The 23,466-nt window shown below is 35.7% G+C and overlaps 9 protein-coding genes across 9 annotated transcripts; 3 read left to right on the forward strand and 6 right to left on the reverse strand.

Moving 5' to 3' along the window:
* Window positions 1-51: 51 nt before the first annotated feature.
* On the reverse strand, window positions 52-1,072 carry MONOS_9808 (putative FK506-binding protein 2 precursor). Its single transcript, XM_067880342.1, has 5 exons — window positions 875-1,072; window positions 693-798; window positions 523-627; window positions 285-463; window positions 52-187 (listed from the first exon to the last, which is right to left on the reverse strand). The coding sequence occupies exons 1-5, from the start codon at window positions 1,040-1,042 to the stop codon at window positions 152-154; spliced, it is 594 nt and encodes a 197-aa protein (XP_067729977.1). The 5' UTR covers window positions 1,043-1,072; the 3' UTR covers window positions 52-151.
* Window positions 1,073-2,922: 1,850 nt separating this feature from the next.
* Window positions 2,923-3,342, reverse strand: MONOS_9807 (uncharacterized protein; the record flags this gene model as incomplete). The annotated part of the gene is made up of 1 exon (XM_067880341.1): window positions 2,923-3,342. One exon carries the CDS (start codon window positions 3,340-3,342, stop codon window positions 2,923-2,925), a length of 420 nt encoding a protein of 139 aa, XP_067729978.1.
* Window positions 3,343-5,813: 2,471 nt separating this feature from the next.
* Window positions 5,814-6,368, reverse strand: MONOS_9806 (uncharacterized protein; the record flags this gene model as incomplete). Its single annotated transcript, XM_067880340.1, has 1 exon — window positions 5,814-6,368. The coding sequence occupies one exon, from the start codon at window positions 6,366-6,368 to the stop codon at window positions 5,814-5,816; it is 555 nt and encodes a 184-aa protein (XP_067729979.1).
* Window positions 6,369-7,422: 1,054 nt separating this feature from the next.
* Window positions 7,423-8,359, reverse strand: MONOS_9805 (uncharacterized protein; the record flags this gene model as incomplete). Its single annotated transcript, XM_067880339.1, has 2 exons — window positions 7,423-7,714; window positions 8,001-8,359. 2 exons carry the CDS (start codon window positions 8,357-8,359, stop codon window positions 7,423-7,425), a joined length of 651 nt encoding a protein of 216 aa, XP_067729980.1.
* A 5,525-nt stretch (window positions 8,360-13,884) lies between these two features.
* On the forward strand, window positions 13,885-14,520 carry MONOS_5516 (uncharacterized protein; the record flags this gene model as incomplete). The annotated part of the gene is made up of 1 exon (XM_067875671.1): window positions 13,885-14,520. One exon carries the CDS (start codon window positions 13,885-13,887, stop codon window positions 14,518-14,520), a length of 636 nt encoding a protein of 211 aa, XP_067729981.1.
* Window positions 14,521-14,728: 208 nt separating this feature from the next.
* MONOS_5517 (uncharacterized protein) lies at window positions 14,729-15,004 on the reverse strand (the record flags this gene model as incomplete). Its single annotated transcript, XM_067875672.1, has 1 exon — window positions 14,729-15,004. One exon carries the CDS (start codon window positions 15,002-15,004, stop codon window positions 14,729-14,731), a length of 276 nt encoding a protein of 91 aa, XP_067729982.1.
* Window positions 15,005-15,402: 398 nt separating this feature from the next.
* MONOS_5518 (uncharacterized protein) lies at window positions 15,403-15,981 on the reverse strand (the record flags this gene model as incomplete). Its single annotated transcript, XM_067875673.1, has 1 exon — window positions 15,403-15,981. One exon carries the CDS (start codon window positions 15,979-15,981, stop codon window positions 15,403-15,405), a length of 579 nt encoding a protein of 192 aa, XP_067729983.1.
* A 1,986-nt stretch (window positions 15,982-17,967) lies between these two features.
* Window positions 17,968-18,574, forward strand: MONOS_5519 (uncharacterized protein; the record flags this gene model as incomplete). The annotated part of the gene is made up of 3 exons (XM_067875674.1): window positions 17,968-18,133; window positions 18,236-18,466; window positions 18,531-18,574. 3 exons carry the CDS (start codon window positions 17,968-17,970, stop codon window positions 18,572-18,574), a joined length of 441 nt encoding a protein of 146 aa, XP_067729984.1.
* Window positions 18,575-19,964: 1,390 nt separating this feature from the next.
* Window positions 19,965-21,839, forward strand: MONOS_5520 (uncharacterized protein; the record flags this gene model as incomplete). The annotated part of the gene is made up of 1 exon (XM_067875676.1): window positions 19,965-21,839. The coding sequence occupies one exon, from the start codon at window positions 19,965-19,967 to the stop codon at window positions 21,837-21,839; it is 1,875 nt and encodes a 624-aa protein (XP_067729985.1).
* Between the last annotated feature and the right edge of the window lie 1,627 nt (window positions 21,840-23,466).

Raw genomic sequence — 23,466 nt, forward strand, 5'->3', positions numbered from 1 at the left:
AATAACTGTTGAAAAAGATAAGGGATTTCGCAAGAAGTTTTTAGATAATAGAAATGACAATAAATGACGCATGTTTTCTTTTGGAATGGTATGAGACGCAATAACAAAATTATAAAAACAAATAAAAACATAAGTCCAGATAAGATAATATTTACAATTCAATGGCTCCGTGTTTGCTTGCATCATACTTTTCAGATGTAAAAAATAAAACGAATAATAAAAAAAAAAAAAAAAATAACATACAAATTAATGAAGCAATTTAAAATTTTAAAAATAATTTATACTTTAAGTTCCTTAATAAGTCTTGATCCATCAGGCTGTAAGTCTCCAACAAATGTTGCTTTTGTATCATGACGAACTTTTGCATGAGCTTTCTCTTCAAGTCTTTGCAGAGGGGATAAGCCTTTCTTTGGTTTATTTTTCATATCCATAAGATCAATGATATATGTGAGTTCGGCATTTGCTAAATAAAAAAAGAAACATTCATTTTAGAATTAAAAATGTTTTAAAATATTCGGATACGTGGAATTTGATCTGGAATTCCTGCTTCTCCGTATGCAAGCTCCGCTGGGACAATAAGTTTTCTCTTTTCCCCAACACACATATCAAGAAGTCCTTCCTCCCATCCTGTTTTAATAATCAAATATATTTTCCTTTATAAAATCTTTTATTAATGGAGGAAAGGACTAAACCTTTTATGACATGACCTTCTCCAAGTCGAAAAGAGAAAGGTTCCTTTCTTGACCAAGAATTATCGAATTCTTCGCCAGTTTCGCTCACCGTTCCCACATAATGCACCTGGAATCCAAAAAGAATAGATTCAAAAAGAAAAAAATAAAAAGAAACAAAACAAAAATAAAAACAAAAAGCAAACTGAAACTTTGCATCCTTTTCTTGTTTTTTCGGAGCAATCATCTGGTTTCATTAAAGTGATGATCTTTACTTTTGGTGTTTCCGATTCTCCCCCATTCTCCTCTTTTTTGGGCTCCTCGTCTGCAAAACTGGACAAAATCAAAAACAACACTGAAAAAGAAACCAGCATTTATTGCAGCAATTATGTTCAATATTAAATAAGGGTTAGATCAATTTTAGTATAATAACATTATGATGGAACTCAATTTTTTTTGGCAATAAAATTATTTGAAAAAAAATGATATTTGAATTAATAAAAATAAGCACAATTGATATTGTTTTAGAAAACCTTTCACAGAACGTGAAAATAAAAACAATATCATTTTCTTTATTAACGATATTCAAAAATAATTACGAAATACTATCAAAAGAGTTTAACACATCAATTTTTTTTTTTTCCTCTTGACTTCTAGTTATTTTTTTTATCTAATTAATTATGTTTAATGTTTTTTAAAGTGTTATTTGTTCTCCATTCAGAAGATGAACCAAAAGAAATTTTAAAACAACATTTAGTTGGTGTGGAAACACGAGCCAGGGAGGAAACCCGAGCCAGTGAGGAAACCCGAGCCAGTGATCTTTTTTCAAACATTTTTCATTTTTTCATCGATGAACAATTTGAAAAAAACGAAATAATTTGGTAAAAGGAGATGATAGGGGAACACGAAATTTTCAAATTTTTTATTATAAACGGACATAAAATAGTATAAGAATCATTTATTAATTAATTAAAATTTGAGATCATCAATCACAAAAATTTCTTATTTTCAATCAAAACATTTTGATCTGACCCAGTATTTTTTTAGTGAATTTGGTTTAAATTTTAAAAAATCACCACATTAATAGATTGGTTTATGTTCTAGGGTTAGCGTAACATATCTTGGGTTTAGGGTTTGTTCCCATTCTTCCTTTTATGGTTAGCACTCAAAAATAACATGAAAGTTTATTGATCTATCCCATAAATATTAAGAATCCTTGATTATCATTTATCAAAAAAATTAGATGATCTCAAATTTATAATAATTAATAAATGATTCTTATACTATATAGAATTCGTTAATAATAAAAAATTTGAAAAATTCGAGTTCCCCTATAATATACATTTACCAATAATTTCACATTATAATACATATGAATATGCTGGTATGCATGTGGTTTTTGTGTTTCTTTTTTGAATGTATCTATGAAAAAAAATTATTTTTGATCAAAAATTTTTTTGAGTGAAAATTTTTACTAATTTTGAAGAAGAAAAATATTCACAATTTGTCATCATTTTTGTATGTTATACACACATACAATTCATTTACGCGTGTTTTCAATTTTTTTCAGTAGCTGTGTGAAAAGTCGAATAAATTACATGGGGTTTTTTTTTTTTTGATATCATAAAAAAAGATCAAAAATCGAAAAAATTAGATCTATTGTGGTATTCTTTGATCAAAAAGTTTAATTGATTTTTTTGCAAGTATTTAGCTTGGATTTCTGTAATATATATTTGATTTGTTTTTAAGAATAAAAAAACATACCTTTTTTCATTAAAAAGAATTTTTTGATCAAGTTTTTTTGAAATTAACAAAAAACAAATAAATAAAACTTCAGAAAGAAATAGAAGTCTCAAGACTAACTTAACAATACGGATAATTGGAAAATAAAAACAAAAAACATCGGAAAAGTTTGAAATTTGAAAAAAAAATATTTTTTTTGACATTCTAAAAATGACAATAGTTTGTCATCTTTAGTTTCTTTGGATTTTGCATCACAAAATCATCATTCCAGTTTAGTGTTTCAGCTTCAACAGCAAAACAAAAGATAGAACTGTGGAAAAGGAAATATTTCCAAGAATAACAACTGATTCAAATTCGTCGTTTCTCTCTCTTCTCCTGATCTTATCTCTTATCGACTTCTCTCTCCATCCTCTTTGTTCTTCGTCCAAAATTTTCCATTATTGCTTCTTTCACATTCTCATTCCACATACTCCCTCTATCGCTCCTTAATCACCAAAAGAATTCATTTCATTCATCCTGCACTTCCTCTTCTTTCTTCTTTTATTTCTTCATCAATTGCTAACTCCCCTGCCCTCTCCCTCTCCCTCGCCTTCTGCACAATGGCCAACATCAACTCGGAACAGTTCAGCCAACAGACTGCCACAGATGGCGGGTGCATCTCATTCGCCTCATCTTCCCCTGCCAACACATTTTCTGTGAGGAACACAACCTTCTCCAGCTGCTCTGTGAGCGAGGATACAAGTTCTGGAGGAAGAGGCGGGGCGCTCATGATCGAGTTCAATGAAGGCTCACAAGTGTCATCCACAACCTTTTCCATCACCAATATCGTGTTTTCAGCCAACAAGGCCAGTGTCGGAAGAGATATGTATTTTGTGTGCGAATCATTTGTCGCTTCTGTGAAGGAACCCTTGTTCGCCTTCGTGACAAGCATCACTCAGAAAGACAACTCGGTTGTTGGACATGACAGAACAGAAGCATTCGGCAATTGGGATGTGGATTTATTCATATTTCTCAACGGGCATACAGCTGACAATGAATGCGTAGATAGTCATCTTGGCATCAAGGAAGTGAATTGCGAGTTGGAAAAAACTCCCTACAAGAGTGCGCACAATGTGATGTGTCTTCTGAAGAAGGCGCAGATCATAAGGCAGAAATCATTTCATCAGCTGACTTGTCGGTGAAAATATGTGCAAATGAAGACAAAGTCGAAGATATTTGAAGAGAAGGCACACAAAATAGAAGAAAACATCTCATATGTGCATTTGATGAAATCAACATTGCTTGTCGGACATTTATTCTCTTCTTTCATAGAATTATCCATTAAATATGCCTTTTCAAATAAATATGTTTCCCTCATCGTTTCGTCTTCTCCGACATATTGAAGGCGTGTGACGTTGTGTAACCTGCCGAAAACAATCCCAGCAACTGTTTGTTCAAAGAAATCTTTTCCCACCTTGTTCTTTCTTCCTGTAATTCTTTCAATGTCAAAATAAATAATGCAGAGGCAACCTTCATGGGTTGTGTGCCCGATTATCTGCTATTCTTGATTTGACATTGTACCATTTCATTTGTAAAAATAATTTTTAAAGATATTCCTTGATAGAATAAATATTTCTTTCGTCTATCTGAGGAGGAATGAAAGACGGTTCCTGGCTCTGAATTCGATAAAAGTTGAATGAAATAAAATAATTTTTTGCTTACTCAGCAGCTCTGCTGAATTGAACAAAACAAACATTTGACTAAGTGGATGCTCTGATCCAATGCCAAATAAGAAGAAACATAAAAGAAGAAGTTGTAGAGGGAGTTGATGACAATGATGACGAGGATAAAGAGGGATATTCTGCTTTTAATAAAGTTTATTACTGAAATGAAGTGGATGTGACTGAATATATTGATGATGAAGAGGAGACGGTGGTGATAAAAGGCTCGTTGAAAGTGAAAAGTTGAATGAGAAGAGACTTAGACAGAGATAAAATATCATGCAGATAAATTGATCTTTTCTTTTTCCTCACTTTTTTTCTATTTTCTCATGTTCTTTCTTCTTCTTCCTGTCTTTCAGCTTGCCTCTACCAGCTCCTGGATCTTCTTCTGTTCTCCTTAGACCATGTTCTTTTCAGTCAGTATTCGTTTTATCTGCTCGTCAATCTCTTCTCAGTCTTTCGTGACTTCTGCTCACTCCAGCTCTGTCAGCTTCTTGATCAGCTCATTGTTCTGGAAATAATCCTCTATCATCTTGTTTTCCTCTTCCAGCAGAACGGCTCCTAACGCTCTTTCCTTCCACAAGCCTCCCAAACACTCCCTTCTCTCTTTCTTTTTGTACAAATAAGATTTCTTTCTCGTTTTTGTTGGTTTGTTTCTTTCTTTTTCCATTTTTTCTTTTCTGCAATCTCTTTCAGTCTCATTTGCACTTTTTTGGAAGCTCTTTCTTTATATTCGATTTTCACTTTCTGGAATTTTTTGCGTATTAGATTGACTTCCAAAGATATATCCGCTTTCTGTTTCTTTTTGGTGAAATTTCTCTTCTTCCAATTGAACATCTCTTGTTTTGCTCTCTTTCTGTCCATCAAAAATTCTCGTTTCTTTCGCCAATGGCTTTCACAGACACAGCTTTCAATCTTTTCTCAAGCTGAAACTCATATTTTTCTGTCTCTCTTTCGTCATCTCTAGTGTCACTTCCTTTCCCCCTTCTTCTTCTCATTGTTCACCATCTCTTCTTCACCTTCTTCACGGCTTCTTTATTGATATCCGATCACTTGTTTCACTTGTCCATGTTCCCCCCCTCTTCAGCTGTCCCAATGCAAATTGAAGCTTAATCTTTAACTTCCGCGAAAAATTCACGAAATGTCATTAATCCAACCCCGTTTCGCTCCTGAGCCATTTCTCTTAAATGAACAAAACATGATACTCGAACGCCCAACACATATCTCAATGAATTATACACAGAGAAGATGTCCATTTCGCACAAAACGTCAGAAACAGGTGATGATAACTTGGCAGCATAAAGAGAAGTCAGCGCAGATGATAGATGTGCCTGTGGAGCAAATGTCAGTGACATTTGTGAAGAAGTGTTCGAAGAACAGTGAGCTTTTCCAATGTCAGAAGACTTTTATCACTTGAACAATCCATTGGAGATCCGAAAATATAATTTGAAGGCAATGTGATCTTTTGCTCTTTTCTTTTCTGGCGCATTAAAGAATTTGGTGTTTCAAACCTTGCATTTTGTATTTTTTTCTTCGATTGCTCTAACGATATAAGCTGAAGATAGTGAAAGAAGATCTCAATTTCCTTAAGATGCTCAGCACAGTTCTCTTTGTTCTGAAGTTGCAACTGCATTCCCAAAGGAGGCAGACGAGCTGCGCTGCCTTGCATGTTCGTTGCTCCTGTTGGAATAAGCCCTTGAATTCATTGAATATCCTGTGATTGCATAAACACCTGTAGAACTATTCCCTGTTGATAATTCAATTGAACTGAGACTGAACCACAGCCAGAAGAATAGCCAGAAAACGTATTCAACAACAGAGGAAGAGTGACGTTCACTCCGCTAACTTCATTTGCATCATTCATCCTTCTTCCTCCAGCACTTCCGTTTCGCGTCTCCCTCAGCTGCCCCAAGTTCCCTTTGTTCTTTCTTGTTGTTCCTTTCGTGGCAGACGTTGTTGGAGTGAGGTTGTACATCCCAAACGCCTCTCTCTCCTTCTCCTTCTGCAAAATCCTTATCTTCTGCTCCGCTTTTGCCTGAGCTGCTCCCTCCAGTACCTGCTTCGTGATCTCGTTGAGCTGAATGCAACTGGTCAATGTTCGCGATTGTAGTGTTAACGCAGCAACTGCTGAAAGCGTATCAACAGGCTGCCTTGCCAGCGCCAACAGAAACTTCTTCTCTTCGTTTCTCGCTTTTTCCAGGACAGGGCGGAACTGCACAAGTCGAGAGGCTATTTGAATGCCCCGTGATTTCGTCATGCGCTCAATGACGCTCACTCTCGGTGGGTGCTTGCGGATGCTTGGTAGATGCGGGAACTTTCCAGAGAGGAGGAAGAGGAAGACTGAGAAGGCACAGGATAGGTAGAGGAAGTTAGCCCTTTTATTTTTCCCAGTTGAGAGTGCTGTGTGGAAAGTGAGGCGACGGTGGAGTGATCATCAATGCCGCCTAAGTTAAAGTTGAAGGCAACAACAGAAGATGAAGAAGAAGGTGTACCATTCACAGAAGATGAACGGCATGTCGAAGGAAAACGATAATACAAAAAGATCTGAAAAACTTTTGAACTTGCTTCAAAATTATTCACAGCAAAAGAAGTGGAAGTATTCTGATTTTCAATTGAAAATTTCGAGATGGAGGAAGTGAAGATCGCTTTTCTGTTATTGCACTGAAGTGAAGTATCCACAACTTGTGCAGCTATCGGTGCATGCAGCTCCACAACACACACACATTTCTCTCATTCTGCAATTTTTCCCCTGATCGGCTGAATCGTTTAAACCTGCAACTTGATCAGCGGATGGCTCTCTTTCCAGTCATGCAGGATCCCTCTCTTCTCTCTTCTCTCATTCGCCCTATTCCGCAGCGCCAGATGCGGTTTTGTGCGCGGACACGCCAGGTGCACCAGCCTCCGCTCCATGCTCCAACCTGTCACACTCATAAAGTTAATTCGCTCATGCTGCTATAAATATTGCTGAGCAGAAAGAGGAAAAAGAGGAGCCTAGAATTGTTGTCGATTTTTCATGTACAAGCGGCTCTGCACCTTCCTTCGCGATGAAACCGTCTCCCGCCAGCAGAGCTTGCATTACAGTTTCCATGAATGTGATACCTTCTGTCCATCACTTCCTTCTCTTAACTGCTCCTCCTCCAACATTCTCGTTTATCTCATTCATTGAACTGTATCCGCTTCCCAACTTTATCTGAAGCAGAACCAAATGAACTATTTTCATTTGTTTGGAAGCTCCAGAATATCATTTGCTTCCCAAAAGCCGGTGCAATCCCTCTCATAGCAGGGCGCTCAAACAGAGGGAAATAAGACGCCTATGCATTCAGCCGCTCCACATCAGTCACGTAGAGTCTATAGTCGATGCTAGTCCCACCTTCGTTCCGCAGCACAATGGACTGCATAGGTGCATCCACCTCGCCGATGTGTGCATACTCCAGAAAGTGCATCTCTGTCATCTTTGCACCTCGTCCACTCTTTAATGAAACATGCGCATCAATTGGACTCAGCGAATGGCACGCGATCTTCAAAACGTGTTGCTTCCCTGCGGAGCAGCACCCAAATAGAGAGTCAAACGCAGCAGATTCTGCAACAGACTCAAAAAGGCTTCTGCGTAGTGCAGGCCATCGTAGCTGTTAATTGTCTCATCAGCAGGTGAAAGCTCGTTTGCAAACACGTGGTTCATCTGGCTCTTAGAAAGATCTATTCACGCAATCACCTTCTCCGTGTTGTGAATGTGAACATCCACAACAGCTTCATATGGAATTATCCCCAATCCAGTCGCTACTCATAATGCAGTTTCGTTGTGTTTGAATTATATTCATAACATTTCTCCGGTTTTTTGCTCTTCTTCCCGACTCTGTAACAATAAAGAAGAAGCAGGAGAAATGCAAACAGATTGAAACGGACCGTTAATTCCTCTATCAGCTTTGAATTTCTCTGAACATCCACCTCTTTTGACTTTGTCATTTCAATCACACGCACAACACGGCATGTGTACAATACACGAAGCACAGGGCGGAAAAACACTTTGAGTCTTTCGTGCGATCTTGTTGAAATGACTTCGCTTTGTGGCAAAACCGATATAATAGGGAGAGTAGTTGAAAGAAAAGCAGAAAGAGAAGAAGCAGACGATGATGGCAATAAATCAGCATTGCGTGTTTTGAGAGAAAGGAACGAAGAAGCAGGCAAAGAAGAAGGAGAAAAAGAAGAAAAAGCAGAAGAAATGGAGGTTAAAAATGATGAAAGATTCATCAAATTATTTGACATAAATGAAGAACATTTTGGAGTGAAAAAGATGAGGAAGAAGAAGCATTACAGAAGATATGAATCATATTTGAATTTTGTTTACCAAAAGACAAAGTTCCTTTCCAGAAAAATCAAATCAATTAATATTGTCATTCACCCATTTCGAATTTTAATTTTTTCGTTGATCGGGAATTTGCAGAATTGATTATTTTTTGACTGTGAATGGTACAAATGATATAAAGAAGAGGTAGATATGCGCAAAAACGATTTCTGCAAATTCCCTTGTAATTAAAATCTTTCATTGATCAATAAGATCAAAGTGAACATTTTTCAGAATGATTATTTTTTCAAACATTTTATAACAAATATTACTAATTAAAAATTTCAATCGATGAAATGAATTTTCATTGTTTATTATTTGTCATTATGGAAAAAAGAATATTTAGAAAAATTTTATCATTTTCCAGAAAAATAAAAATTTTAAAAAAAATCCTATTTCAACAAAATCATTTTTTAAAATTAACACAAAAATAACTATAATGTTTAAGCCTTTGTGACTTACTGACTTTTAATGATAAAAATTTCGATTCTGACTGACTTTTTCATTTTTTTGAGTCAAAGCAATATTTTTTTTATTTGGAATATATTTTATTCAGTTTGAAAATTTTTTCACTCATAATATTTTTTTGAATTTCAAATATCCAAATCATAACTTCATGGAAAAAAATTTATTTGAATATTTTGTTAATGATGGGAAATGACCAGATCAACAATTAGGGAATTTCCAAGTCAGTGACTTGTTGATCTTTTTGTGTCTCAGTCAAAAAAGTCATGTCAGGGCCCATCATTTTAAACAAGGATTCACTAATCAAAGAGTTTCAAGATGCACTAACAGATTCGAAAATTGTTTTATTGTTTTTTATCTTGCATTTTTTGTATAACATTTTTTTATTAGGCTATGAGTTATTTGAGAAAACTCGATGAATTAAAAAAATACGGATGCAACTTTTTGAATCTCACTCTGATGGAACGAAATGAAAAAGGAGCAGGTTTGCTTGTGAATATCTTTTATTTTGATTTACGATAAAAATCATTCAAAGTTTACAAACATCCTGTTAAAGAAAATGAGTTTTTAACAAAAGTCACATTGGAAGTTGTAAACGAAAAATTATGGATATCTTACATCCCATCAAACGAATGCGGAGCGCCAGTTAGGGAATATCACAAACAATACCTTTGTCCAAATGCAAGAGGAGATGCAGTTTGCGGTGTCAGTGGAAGAAAAAAATATGCTGGAATCAAAAATCATCATTGTTCAATTTTTCTAACACAAAATATCACAACTTTCTCACAATTTTCTTCTGTGATTAAAAATCGTGATGATCCAACCAAAAAATTTGATAATTCAATTAACAACACAAGCACAAATTTGGAATTTCTATTTGCGCAAATTGTGAGTCATTGCAACATTTCCATAGCTTCTGCATCGTCGAAAGAATTTAACAATTTCATAACTGCCTTAATAAAAATTTCTCAAGAAAATCCAGACAAACATCCCACAAAAATATTCCCATATTTAACTAGTAGAAAATTAAGCAGCTTGATTATTTCTCAAAGTGAAATCGCAAAAGAAAAGAGGGCGAAAGAATTATTCGGAAAATGCATTTGCGTAATGATGGATGGTGGAATAGTTGGAGGACAAAAATGTACCGTTGTTACAATTGCTCCTCTGTCACTAGAAACTACGACTTTTTTTTGGAAAGTTTATCCTCCTTGTTTCAATGCTAGTCACTATAGAAAATTAGCCTGGATCATAATAAAAGAATTGGAATCATTACATGCAAGTGTTAGGTGTTTCTGTTCAGATGGTTTAAAACCTCAGAAAAAAGCACTGGAAAACTTCTCTACATCACTTGAAGAATATGAAGAATCTTTGCTATCAAAAATTAAAGTTGCTCCATTTTTTATTTATTGTTCTAACCATCTTTTAAATTTAGTCATAACAAAAGCTTTCACTAAAATTGATTTTCTTAGACAAATATTGAATGATCTTACATATTTTGCAAAATATGCCCATTCTTCGGCAATCAGAAAGTTACTAAAGCAAAAATGTCCTTCATTTGTTCAAACGAGATGGCTTTGTTTGTACACAATTTGCTCATTTATAAGGAAAAACTGCGAGGACATTTTAAAACATTCGTTGATTTCTTCAGATAAAGTGTTAAATTCAGTATTGATGGAATTATTGTTATTTCCTATTCATAGGCTTCAACTTTTTTTGGAAAACGATCAAACAAAACTTGGTGAAATTTTCCCTATGATCCTTCAAACAATTGGAATTTTATATGGAATCAAATCCTTCCAAAGATTCAGATCTTCAAATTGGCAAAATGCAATTACTAATATTCTTGTTCTTATGCATAACCATTTTTTATTTGGAAAAACAGGTGAAATGATATCACTGGCACACGCTTTAACACCAGTTGGAATTCAAAAGTTCATAAGAAATGAATTTACAAATTCATTTATTGAAGCAAAACACGTGATAGAAGAATTGGATTCAAAAGGAGGAGCAGAACATCCTCTCCATTCAATCAGTGAGCATTCAAATTCGGAAAAAACAATTCTTCAACAAGGTCATATTAATGAAGACAATAGATTAGTTCGAATGAGATATTCCTCGTTTACGCAACAAAAGGAAATTTTATCACACTCAGATTTTTTCAACTCAACAAATTCTTCTTTTTCATCTTCATTGCAATCAAATATATCCAATTGTTCTTCTTCCAGTTTGGATAAAAATCAACTTAGTGATATTTCTTCTCCTTTTCTAATTAATACTTTCTCTCCAATTTCTATGACACATAATTTCTATTTATCAAATGATAGTTTCAATCTTGCTTTGGAAAGGTTTCATTCATCTGTTAGAGATGAACAGGTCAGCTTTTTCACAATGTCTCAGAACCTCAATTGCTTTGATGATATGTTTGAAGATAAGAAACTTGATAACGTCTGTGCAGAAATTATCAAACTCCTTCGAATTGCAGATACAGTCGAAAAATGTGAAACACCACAGCAAGAAGAACCAAAAACAATAGAGGAATTTGAAAACGAATCGGATGATTTTGAAGAAGACCCTCTTGGAATTTTGTTGGCAGAAAGAGATTTGAAAGATCCTGATTTTCAAGTAGCTAATATTTTTGATTCAGTCATGAGATCTCCATCTTCATCTTCATCATCTTCATCATCATCATCTCCATCATTATCTTCGTCTTGTTCATCATATTTTTTAACATCATCATCAAGATCATCTGACTCATTTTCCGACACGAATGAATCTTCAAATGTTGCAATTGAATCGGAAGATGATGAAGTTGAATTGCTTTTTGCAAGCAAAGTTTTCGATATTATCTCACCATCTTCGACTGACAAAGAAGACGAAATGTGCCTCAATATATCTTCATGCATCACCTCAGATTGGTCCAATAGGATGGAAAGAAGGTTTGAAATATTAATAAACTCAGTTTTATTTAAAGAAGATCAAAAGCTGAAAGAGTTGTGTCTGAAGATATACCAAAGTGAGATGAGTGCATCGCCAAGTTCTGTTGTGGAAGATAATGCTCAAATCTATTATGTAAATTTATCTAAGAAAAGTTTCAATCACACCATATATTCGAATATTTGTTTTTCTTTTGTTTCATCACCGTGCAGCGAAGCAAGCTGTGAACGAATTTTCTCGAGGATGAAAAGAATAACTGGAGACAACAGACACTCTCTTTCATTCAACACTCTCAACGCATTGCTTTTAATTTAGTTTTTCTTTATTCATTTTTTGCAATTTTGTTCATCTAAGTATTTTTAGACACATTTCATTTAATGAAACTTTCAAATAAATCTCAATAAATAAGGAAAAAAAATACATTATCTTTTTCATAAGAACAATTATGAAATGAACACAATAAATAGAAATAACAATAAAACTATTTTCTTTGAACAATCCACTTCAATTTTTATCTCCTCCTCCTCCTCCTCCTTTTTCTCTTTTCTCTTCTTCTTCTTCCGATGCGAAGAAGAAAAAGGAGAGCAAACGAAGCAGCACATCTTCACTGGGTGTGGATGCTAACTCCTTCGTATATTTAGCAAAAGCTGTTGATTTCTCCATTGTTTTCCTCACTTCTTCTCTTCTGACAATCGAAGCATTGTCCACACAGAAACATGCAGATGTTGCTGAAGTCAGCAGAATTTACGTGGCTCTGCTGCCATTCGTGTTGTCCATTGCTAATTAATCAGAAGATGATGAAGTTTTGAATTCATCCTTTGGAAGGTGTGGGGGAGAGAAGAGGGTTCAAATAGGGAAGAAGAGGAGGAGGAGGAGGAAGAAGAAGAAGGAGAAGGAGAAAGAGAAGAGTTATTATTATTGCTACAACCACTCAAACACCATACGGCATAATCTCTGAGAGTTTTGTGTGATTGATCAAACATCTGCACACACCTTCCGCACATCTGCCTCCAGTGCTGTTAGCGATGCTCTTTCCTCCTTCGTCTTCTGCGTCTCACAAATCAGCATCGTCCTCTACTCCTTCTGCAAAGAAAGAACAGCTTCCTCTCTTTTCCTCTCGCTCAAGCGCTGTTTGTCGCAATATCCACTTCTCTTTGACATCCTCACTGTTGGCAGGCAAAGTTATTTGCTCACAAAATATTTGCCTTCTTCTTCGCTTCGCTTGGCTCGTGTGTTTGCATTCTCTTCAGATGTGCATAGTTTCCTCTGGGATGTGAAGAAGTGCTGCTCGGTTTTTGGTGATTCTTCTAATGTTTCCTCTTCTTCATCTTCTTCTTCTTCCTCTACTGCTTCTTCAAAAGCATTGTCATCCTCATTTTCCTCTTCTCCATCTCCATCATCGTCATCTTCCTCCTCTTCGTCCTCTTCTTCTTCTTCTTCATTTATTCTTCCTCGTCTCCATCACACAACAAGATTTGAAGCACAAAATGAAACGTTGTTTGAAATGTGTTCAGAAGAAATGTGGAACAATCGATCTGAAAGTGAAGCTTATAACATTGTGAATGCAAATAACAACAAAAATACAAACAAAAGCATTTTTAATTCTTAATCATTAACTGATTCATCATCATCATTTTCTTCTTCTCTGTTTTCTTCTTTATCTCATTCATCATCCAGCAGTTCCTCCTCTTCATCTTCTCAAATATCCAACAGCAACAACAAAAACAATAACAACTTCAAAATTGTCCTGCCACATCCACAAAAAAGCCTTCCCCCTCATTCTTCACAATCTTCTTCTCTTCTTCCTTCTTCTTCTTCTTTTTCACTTTCTCCTTTTCCATCTCCATCTTCTCTTCTCCTCTCCTCCCACCCTCTTTGCACCCAATCCCATTCAACTCTTCCTCCTCCTTTGCCTTTCCCTTCCCTCCAGCCCCTTCATCCAAGCGAACCTCCTTCCACTTCCAGTCTTCAAGAGCTTTAATCTGCTTTCTTCTTCATTTTGGAGCAGCTCAACAACTTCTCGTTCAATGAAATGCCATCAAAAGAAGAAGCCAGCCGCGAAAGCGCGGAGAGTGTGATGCTTCTCCTTCAGCAGCTCTTCTTCATCGTCCCAGAGAAAGTGGATGTGAAGATTTCGTGTGGAAGCAACTGCACTTCCCCTCTGAATGTGCAGATCGAATACAACAAACAGGAACTGAGTGTGGAGTACTACTCACAGCTCAGTCTGTTCTGGGAAGCAGCTGAAAGAGAAGAAATCTCATTCACATCGCCAACATCGATGGAGTGTAGATTGTTTTCTGAGCTTCTTGTGCACTTGTTCTTTGCCGTGATGAAAGTGATGCATCATCCCGCGTCTCCAGAAAGTGTCGTGTTAGAGATGTATTCACATTATCAATCGATAAGAGCATACCCAAAACAGGTGAAGCAATTGCTTAGACTGAGCAGCATTCTCCATTCGCCTTTGCTTGCAAAGCATGTACCTTTGTTAGCATTGACACTGTCATCTTCCTCATCTTCTTCTTTCTCCTCTTCTTCCTCTTCCTCTTCCTCTTTCTCCAACAATCACCTCCTCCACCACAACTTCCCAGCCACTCGCACCGATCTCTTCGAAGCAGCAACAGACATGTCCTTCAAATTCATCTCTCTCTCTCTTTCAATTCCTTTGTGAAATCGCGTCTCAGCTTCGTATTCTAGTTCCTCTTATCCCTCTCCTCTGACATTTCAGTAGCTTTTCTCCTCGCCCCATCCCTTCTCCCTTGTGATGCGGCATTCAATGATGAGATTCCTTCTTCTTCGAAACAGCCAGCGAGTCTAGTCATCAACAAAGTGTTTGAATATCTCAAAACAATGGTCAATGAAGTGGTGGAAGATGCAGCTCAAGCTAATTCTTCCTCTTCTTCCTCATCTTCCCATGACAACTCCAATCCCCACCTCCCCCAGCTCCCTTCTATCTGCGCTGCCTCTTCCTCTCTCTCTCTCTCTCTCTCTCTCTCTTCCCTCTCTCTTCTTTCGTCCAGCTCCACATCTCCCACACACTCCAGGGTTTTCTTCCTCCTCTCTTCACTTTGGCTGATATTCTTACTTTTTGCAATGGCCTTATGCTTCTTTTCTTCCCCACCTCCATCGTTAATAACTTGAAATTCCTTCCTCATTCTGTTTCAGAAAATGCGTTTTTAACTGATGCTGATGATGATGAAGCTAATTTGCCACACAAATATAAAAAACTTCCTTTTTCTCCGTCTGCTGAGCCGGCAAAGATGAACATGTTGATTCAAGTCAGCTCTCCTCTTTCTCTCTGCAACAGCTTCTTTACCTTCATCGATTTTAAATCTGTTCTTTCTTTTTCTTCTCCTTCTAATTCCTTTTTGTCTTCTTCCTCCTCCTCCTCTTCTTCTTCTCACTCTTCTTCCTCTTCTTTTTCCTCCTCCTCTTCTTCTTCTAATTCTTCTTATTCTTTCCACTCAGCACAAAACAAACAACTTTCTTGCCCAACTTCTTCATCGAATTTGCCTTTTTCTTCAATTACTGTCAAATGATCAACTGATATTTTCTACTGCTCCACATCTTCAGTTATTTCAATTTGACTTTTCACTGAAGAAATACTCAAACACTCATATTCTTTTCCTGCTGTAACATTCTTATTTCTCGCGTATTCCAATGTTGCACAACAGGCACGCAAAATGAAAGCTTTGTTCAGCATTTGTGAAAGGCTCCTCTCTGAAAAAATCACTTTCCATGTCTCCGCCTTCACAAACCTCAGCCCACTCATCCCAAGCGCCTTTACAACCAGCAGCTCCATCGCGTCTTCCAGCTTCCCCTGGTTCTCTTTGATTCTCTCCACAAACTCTCTGTATGTTGTTGGATACACGCCTTTTGCCTCATTCCCATCGCCCTCCTCTCTTCCTCCATCTTCCTTTCCCTCTTTTTCTCCCTCTTTTTCTCCCTCTTTGCCTCCCCTTTCTCCTTCCTCTGCTTCTTCCCGCTCCTTCAGCACATCCAGCACAATCGCTGCTGGTGAGAGAGCCACATCCTCCATCCTCAGCCCCGCCACATCCAGCCCCTTCTCCACAATCTCCCCCACTTCACACGCTGCAACCCCTCCCCACATCACTTCATCGTCCAGCTTCATATCCACATGCCTTGACTGAGGAGATAGCGACACCAGCCTCATTATTTCTGATGGCAGCAGCGAACGAACAAACAAATCGTTGATCGCTGTGAACTCATTCACATCTTCCTAAACTAAGATCAACTTGCTCCCCAACTTCTTTCTCACTGATGTTGCAAGTGAGTGGAGCGGCACCACCAGCGGAACGGAAAGCATCTCTGAAAGAACCACATTTTGTGTACACACAACACCACCATATAGCGCAGCTTGCTGTGCCTCAGCATATCCCTCGAAGTGTCTGCAGCGCTCTCAGAAACAGCTTCTTGTGTTTGCATTTTCTTTAGCTGCCTCTCGATCTCTTCCATTGCTGCCCCCTATGTGTATGATGCAGCCACCGCCGAGGCAATCGAAGTGCCAATTGCAGGCTCAGATGAAGATGAAAATATTTTGTCATCTTTTGCTGCCTTCTTATCTTCGCTTCTCCGCCTCCAGAATGGGAAAGTTGATAAAGAATACAAAAGATGCTGAACAAAGAGACTTCTGCTTCACATAGGCAGCCAAATGAATCTTCTTTGAGAAAAGTTATATAACAAGTTGGCAGCTCCTTATGAAATGCTAAGATAATATCTTCATTTGAAAAAAGATGTCGATTTGTTCAAAAAACCGATCATTTTTGAGCTATGGAACAAGAAGGAGCTGAATTTCTTTGAACGATAAATTGAAACTAGCAGATGAAAAATGAAAATAAAAATAGATGGATTAGCGAAAACAACAAAGTTTATTAAAGAAGATTGCGTCTCATAAAAGAGATATAAGTGCTATTTTGAATTGATAATAAAAGAGCATTTCTGCGGGAAAATGGACAAAACATTTAATTTTTTAATCAAAAATTCTTTTATTGTTCCACATGCTTTTGTTTTTGAATGTTGTCCAACAACAATAAGCAATGAAATGTTGAATTTTTCTCAATCTTAAATATCATAAAAAAAAGTATTCCAAGATTAGCAGTTTTTTCAAATGTTACACAACAAAGAAGTTTGTTTAAAAGAAAGAAAGCATTTAAAAAATCAGAATGAATTATCAAACGGATGAAATGAAAACAATGAAATAAAAACAAATTGTCAGTTTGTACAAAATGGCTAGAAATCAACAGTTTTAAGAAGTAAAAAGACAAAAATGTTAAAATTGAATATGATATAATGCTAATTTTGAATTAATATCACAGTATTAGCGAAGAGAAATCTTCTTTATATATTTTTCTCTCTATATTATGGTACCGGAATGATCATAATCTGTTGATCTTTTTTGATCAATTATCAATAAGTCACTGACTGACTTGAAACAAAATTTCATCTTAAGTCACAAAGGCTTAATAATGTTCATTAAAATTTTGATTAAAACAGTAATGCTGATTTTTTGTTTCACAAGTGACATTTTTTATTTTTTTAAAGAAAAATTTTAATTTTGTTGTTAAATGTTATAATTATTTCAGATGATGAGGAAAAAGAAATAAGAATTATGTCAGTTCAGATTTGTTGGCTAATTTTAGAAAGATAATTTTGAATAACAATAATTCATTTTTGGAAGCTCTTTAAATATTTTATTTGGGACATAATATTTGACTTCAGGCATTCTCATTGAAAAATTATGCATCAAAGATGATCTTTTTGTGATCAAAAAAATTTAAAAAAAATGGGTTTATTTTTTGTAATACATGTGATGTCACACAACATGATGTTATTATATCTATGATATTTGCTTGCAGATAAGAAAATCAAATTTATTTTGAAATCTTGTTGAGTTTCGAAATGTTATAAGTGAAACAATTTTTACATGCTTTGTGCATAAAAAGCTTGAAAGTCCGTATTTTCCCCCATTTGTCAATTTTTCTTTAATTAAACACAAAACCAAAAAAATTTTTTTTTAAAAAAAGAATTATTTATTAAAACAACAGCATATCAATTTCCAATACCATCAAACCATTATAAAAATACTTTCAAAATTAAAATGTCTTTTTCAATACCTCAATCAACTCTTAATTCAAGATCCAAAACTCTTTGGAAAGAAATTGAACGCATAGGTGGAGATGACGTGGATTCATTGCTCGTCTATCTCTTTTTCAACTACAGGCAATCATCTTCAGTTATTAATGATTTACTGAAGTCTTTGAATGGTTTGGTTTTTTATTTTATTGTTATGTGTTTAAAATAGTATTTTAACTCTCTATTATTTTTTTCAATTTGATTTGTTTATTATTCTTTTTTTTTTGAAACAGAATATCACATAAAGCTGCTGGAAGACCTGTCTGTGGTGTACAACAACGCTCCGTTGCACACTCAGACAACAATGCTCCAAGCGCTGTCCCGCAACACATCATTATCCGATTTACAGGACTATGGATATGATGTCACAGAAGGCAAATTTATTTATGCGAAACAAACTCTGAAGAAAAACCAAGGCTACATCATCCAGCCTCAAAAACCTCATCTTCCGTCTTGCAAAAGTGGTTTGCAATTATTTATATTTTTATTGAATTATTTCTTCAATTTATTTTAGGCTTAAATGAACAGGAATGGGAAAAGGGCAACAACTGGATGTTAGCCCATTCGACTGAAGCCTCAACTTCGCTTCAGTCAGCAAAGAAAAAGCAGCGAGCTGAGCCAGATTACGCAAGATTTATTGATGAAGATGCATGGGAAAATGAAATTGTTACAGAAAACTCTTCTTCAAATAAAAAACAATCTTCTTCTTCTTCAACATCATCTCAACAAAATAAAAATTCGAAAACAATTTCAGAAAAAAATACTTCTTCTTCTAATTCTTCTCCTTCTCAAGCTGTTGATGCCCATATCAGTACTCCAATTAGGAGAGAAATGGGTTCAACAAAAAGAAAAACAAATAAATCACATCAAAAACGTCACTCGTCTCCTTCACCCATTCCAATTCACAAATTCTTCAAAACAAAAAAATCATCAACATCTTCTTCTTCTTCTTCTCCTCCTCCTCCTCCTCCTTCTTCTTCTTCTCCTCCTCCTTCTTCTTATTCTTTATTTCCTTCTTCTTATTCTTCATCTTCCTCATCTTCCTCATCTTCCTCATCTTCCTCATCTTCCTCATCTTCCTCATCTTCCTCATCTTCCTCATCTTCTTCATTTTTCAAAAAGCAACAAAAAGAAACAACAAACACTTCTTCCTTCAGCAACAATGATGTGTGGGTGAGTGATCAATTAGTTGAATATGCAACTTCACCAACACTTATTCCTCCTCAGGCTTTTCAAAATCTTCTGTCATCATTTTCAAAAGGCAGTATCACTTCTTCTCTTCATAAAACACAAGCAGATGATAGAGATGAAACACTTCATGATTATTCTCCGCAAATCATCTCAAACAGCAACAAAATGAATGTTCTTCCTTCAGTTCAATCTCCTTCTTCATTGATATTTTCAAACATTAACAAAGATTCCAGTTCTTCATCAAAAACAGTTAAAGGCTTGCAAAATTTAGGAAACACATGCTATCTTGCATCTCTTCTTCAATGCTTCTCTTCGATAACTTCTCAAAAACCATTTTTATTCAAAAAGAAAACAGCAATTAAAACAATGTCTTCTCGTGTTTTGAGTGTTTGTTAGCAACTTGCCAAAGATGGTTCGTCAGTGCATTCGTGGGTCCCATCACTGATCAACAAATGGGAAACATTTTGCGGATACAGCAGCAGGCAGCAACAGAATGTGATAGAAGCATTTGACAATCTTCATCAACTTCTTCAAAACGATAAAATGATTGAAAAGGATCCTTTTAATCCTGTTATTATCACTCATCTCAAATGTCAAAAATGTCAAAAAATTTCATCACATTTCAACGAAGCTTGTTGCAATATTGTCATCAATACATCATCACCTCACAAAGGTTTATCTTCACTTTTTGCAACAGAAATATTGGATGGAAAAAATGCTGTCTATTGCGATGAATGCAAAGAGAAATGCTGTGCTGAGAGATGGGAGGAAATGGCTGCATTTCCAGATGTGCTGGCCCTCTGTCACGAATACACTGACTCTGCTTGCTCCGCTCCTTCAAGAACACTTCTGATTGAAACTGATCGTGTTCACCAGCGAACGTTTATCAAAGGGTTTTCAGAAGAAAACATTCAACATCATCAAGAGAGCAATAAGGAAGTTATTATTTATCATCACATTGGGCAGATACTCCACGAGCGAATGAATCAACAAAACGGGCATTATATAGCTGTGGTGAAAAGAAAGAGCGGAAACGAAATCAAATGGTGCATTTGCAATGATGCTGAAGTGACTGAATTCGATTGTGACAAATGGAGTTCTTCATGGAAAGATATTTACGCTCAGGGTTTCATTCCTTCACTTTCATTTTTCACAAAAGAAAAAACAAAGCCGACATTATCAACAATTCAATTTGGTGGTTCTTCATCTTCTTCAGAAACATTAAATGAAAACACTTCATTCACCTTATCATCATCATCATCATCATCATCATCATCATCATTCATCACACCACCACATCAAACTTCTTCCATTCCTCCACTCTCTTCGTCAATTTCAACAAATAATGGATTGGAAGCACTGAAAGAAAAAAGAAAGAAAACGGGCATCTTTTCTCCCAATGAAAAGAGATTAATCTTCAAGCCCAAAACGAAACTGTGGAGTGAGTTTACAGAAGAAACAAACATCAAAGTTTCTCTTTCCCACTTCTACAAACTCACCACCAACTTTTCCAAAGCGAAAAGACGAACTGATCTTTGTGGAATGTGTGAGAAGTTGAGCTATTTGGAGAACAAACTCAAATCTTCTCAAAACAAAAATGGACTTTCTTCTGCAGAGTTTCATACACTCAAACTTCTTCGTCAACATCGTCTTGTTGCAGAAATGCAACGAAAACATTATCAATCAACTGTTGATAATCTGAAAGATGGAGAGGCAGTCTTCGTCTTCGACTTCAAAGAGAAGTGGAAACTTCCAATCCGAAAGAACCAACTTCAACAAGAATTCTTCAACTATCAACAAGTTTCTCAATTCACTGTCATCTCTCTACAAAAAATTAATAATCAACAAATAAAACGAACTTTCAACTTCTTCTCCGACTGCCTCTCAAATGATCACAGATTTGTTATTGAGTGTCTGGAATCTGTGATCAAAAGACACTTCTTCTCAGACACTCACACTTTTAAGTTCTTCTGCGATTCGGGTCCACACAACAGAAATCGCTTCCTTCTTCACTTCATCCTCTCCAAACAATCCAAACTTCTCAAAAAGAAAAATACTCAACTCAACTTCTTCGCTGAGCACCATGGAAAGAACATCTGTGATAGTGAATTTGGTGCGTTAGTTAATGCAATCGACAACAATCTTTCAACTGAACACATCACTTCACTTCATGATTTGATCGACTTCTTCGAAAACAACATGAATACTTCAACATCTGCTTCTTCAACTTTACAATTAAACATTTTCTCAACATCATCATCAAACTCTTCACCGTCTTCAACATTTGTCAATGACTCTGTGCATGAGAGGTACTTTGAAGAGTATGTACCATCTCAGCAAATTTCATGGCCATCTCTGTCAGTTCCCCACATGAAAGACTACTTGTATTTTGAGCGCAAAGGCTCATTTGTCTTTGCTTCAGCTGTTGGATATCTTCCTCAACGCTCTCTGGTTGCCCTCGAATCTTCGACAATGAAAGAAAAGGTTCAACGAACAATGAAGTCATTTCACTCTGATATCACATCATCAAACTCTTCTCTTCTTTCTCAATCTTCTCAAGATCTTCTTTCAAGGAGATTTGATCTTCTTCTTGACTCTTCTTCTTTTAATGAATCTCAAAATTGTATTAATGGTGTCCACTTTTAAGAAACTAGTTGTTGTGTATGCTTAGCTGGCACTCTATCGGAAGGGTGCTGGACATGACTGTTCGTTTCAGATATTGCAGCCTTCGGGCTGCTTTATCCGGACCTGGATACGACGAACAGCCTCCCAGGTGCACAATAGTTAGAATCCGATTGTTTTCTTGTGGTTTTTGTCCCTATAATGTCCCTATTATTAAATTGGTTATTGTGCCGCTTATATTTGTATATATATCGAGATTCATTAATAGAAAGAGTTGTGAGGGAATTCATTGATCTTTGGGTGAGGTTTTTGGAAGGGAGAGTTGTTGAGAGTGTGAAATGTTGTCTTATCATTGTGTCTGTCTTTTTTCTCTGTTGAATATGATCTTTTTGAGTCAAAGGGAGAGAAATATCAGAAAGTGAAAAGTGGATAGAAAACAGATGGAAAATAGACATGTTCGTTTTTGAACTTTCAGAATGAGTTTTCTTTTTTGTTAGGAATTGTCTTTGATACCACGAATTAGTTGTAATAGAACTGTTTTTTCTAATATCTTTTATTGTTCAGAATTGTTGACATTTTGTTGACATATGGTGATTATTTAATGATTATGTGAAAGAATTATGTTTTTTTGAAAGTTATTGAATCTGATTTGAAATATTCTGATTGTTTTCTATTTTTTTGATGATTAATATCATGAGGTCCTTTTTGTTTATTTATGTCATTTTGATTGGTGAACGATTGTTAATTTTTGACGTATTTTTTTCATTTCATTGATATTTTTTCCATTTCGATTTTGACTCAGATTCTAAAATATTAGGTCTTTTTATCTTAAATTCAACTTCAGTTTTTTCCATATTACTTAAATAAACGTTAAAAGCAATTAATATTAATTTAAGAAAAATGAATTTTTGCAAATAGATCAACAAAAAATTTTTTGCTTAAAGATGATCTCAATGATCATGAAAACTTTTTTATAACGTGGAAATTTGCAGAAATCGTTATTAACCTCATGAAACACTTCAACATTGAATAAATATTATCTATGAGCAATTTATAAACATTTCTGCAAATTGCAGATCAACAGAAAAATTGAAATTTGAAATGGGATTTCGACGAAGAAAAAGATTTGAAATTTTGTGTTTGATACTCAATTTTTGCTTATCTTTTGCAACTTATGAAAGATTCTATTTAATATTTCGAATGCTTTTTCTATTTTCCTCTTCGAAATTCTTTCATTATTATCCAACTGAATCCTAAATAGAATTTTGCTGTTTCCAGTTTCCAATAAAGTGAAAGCAAATTATTCAATGTTTGTCCTTCAAGGTATTTTATTTATTTTTATTTTTAAATTTTATCTCCAAGTCTTTTATCTTCTTCTGTTTATGTTTCGTTAAATGCAATATTTCCAGCCCCCTCTTTCCCGATTTCAATTGATCAAACAAAGAATTCCTCTTCATCATCCTCTTCTTCTTCTGTTGACTGATGATTGTGCCAACAACCGCACTTGGTAGTACACTCAAAAGAAGTGGAGAAAAAAAAGCGCTTGCTGCCTTCAAGCGGATAGTTCGTATGAAGACACACACAGGCTCAAGAATTGCTCCACCAGAGTTCAAATCAGAAGTGCTGGGGCTGACAAACAAGATGGTTGGAA

The sequence above is a fragment of the Monocercomonoides exilis genome, assembly GCF_001643675.1.
Source record: "Monocercomonoides exilis strain PA203 chromosome Unknown scaffold15-1837935, whole genome shotgun sequence".
NCBI lineage: Eukaryota > Preaxostyla > Oxymonadida > Polymastigidae > Monocercomonoides > Monocercomonoides exilis.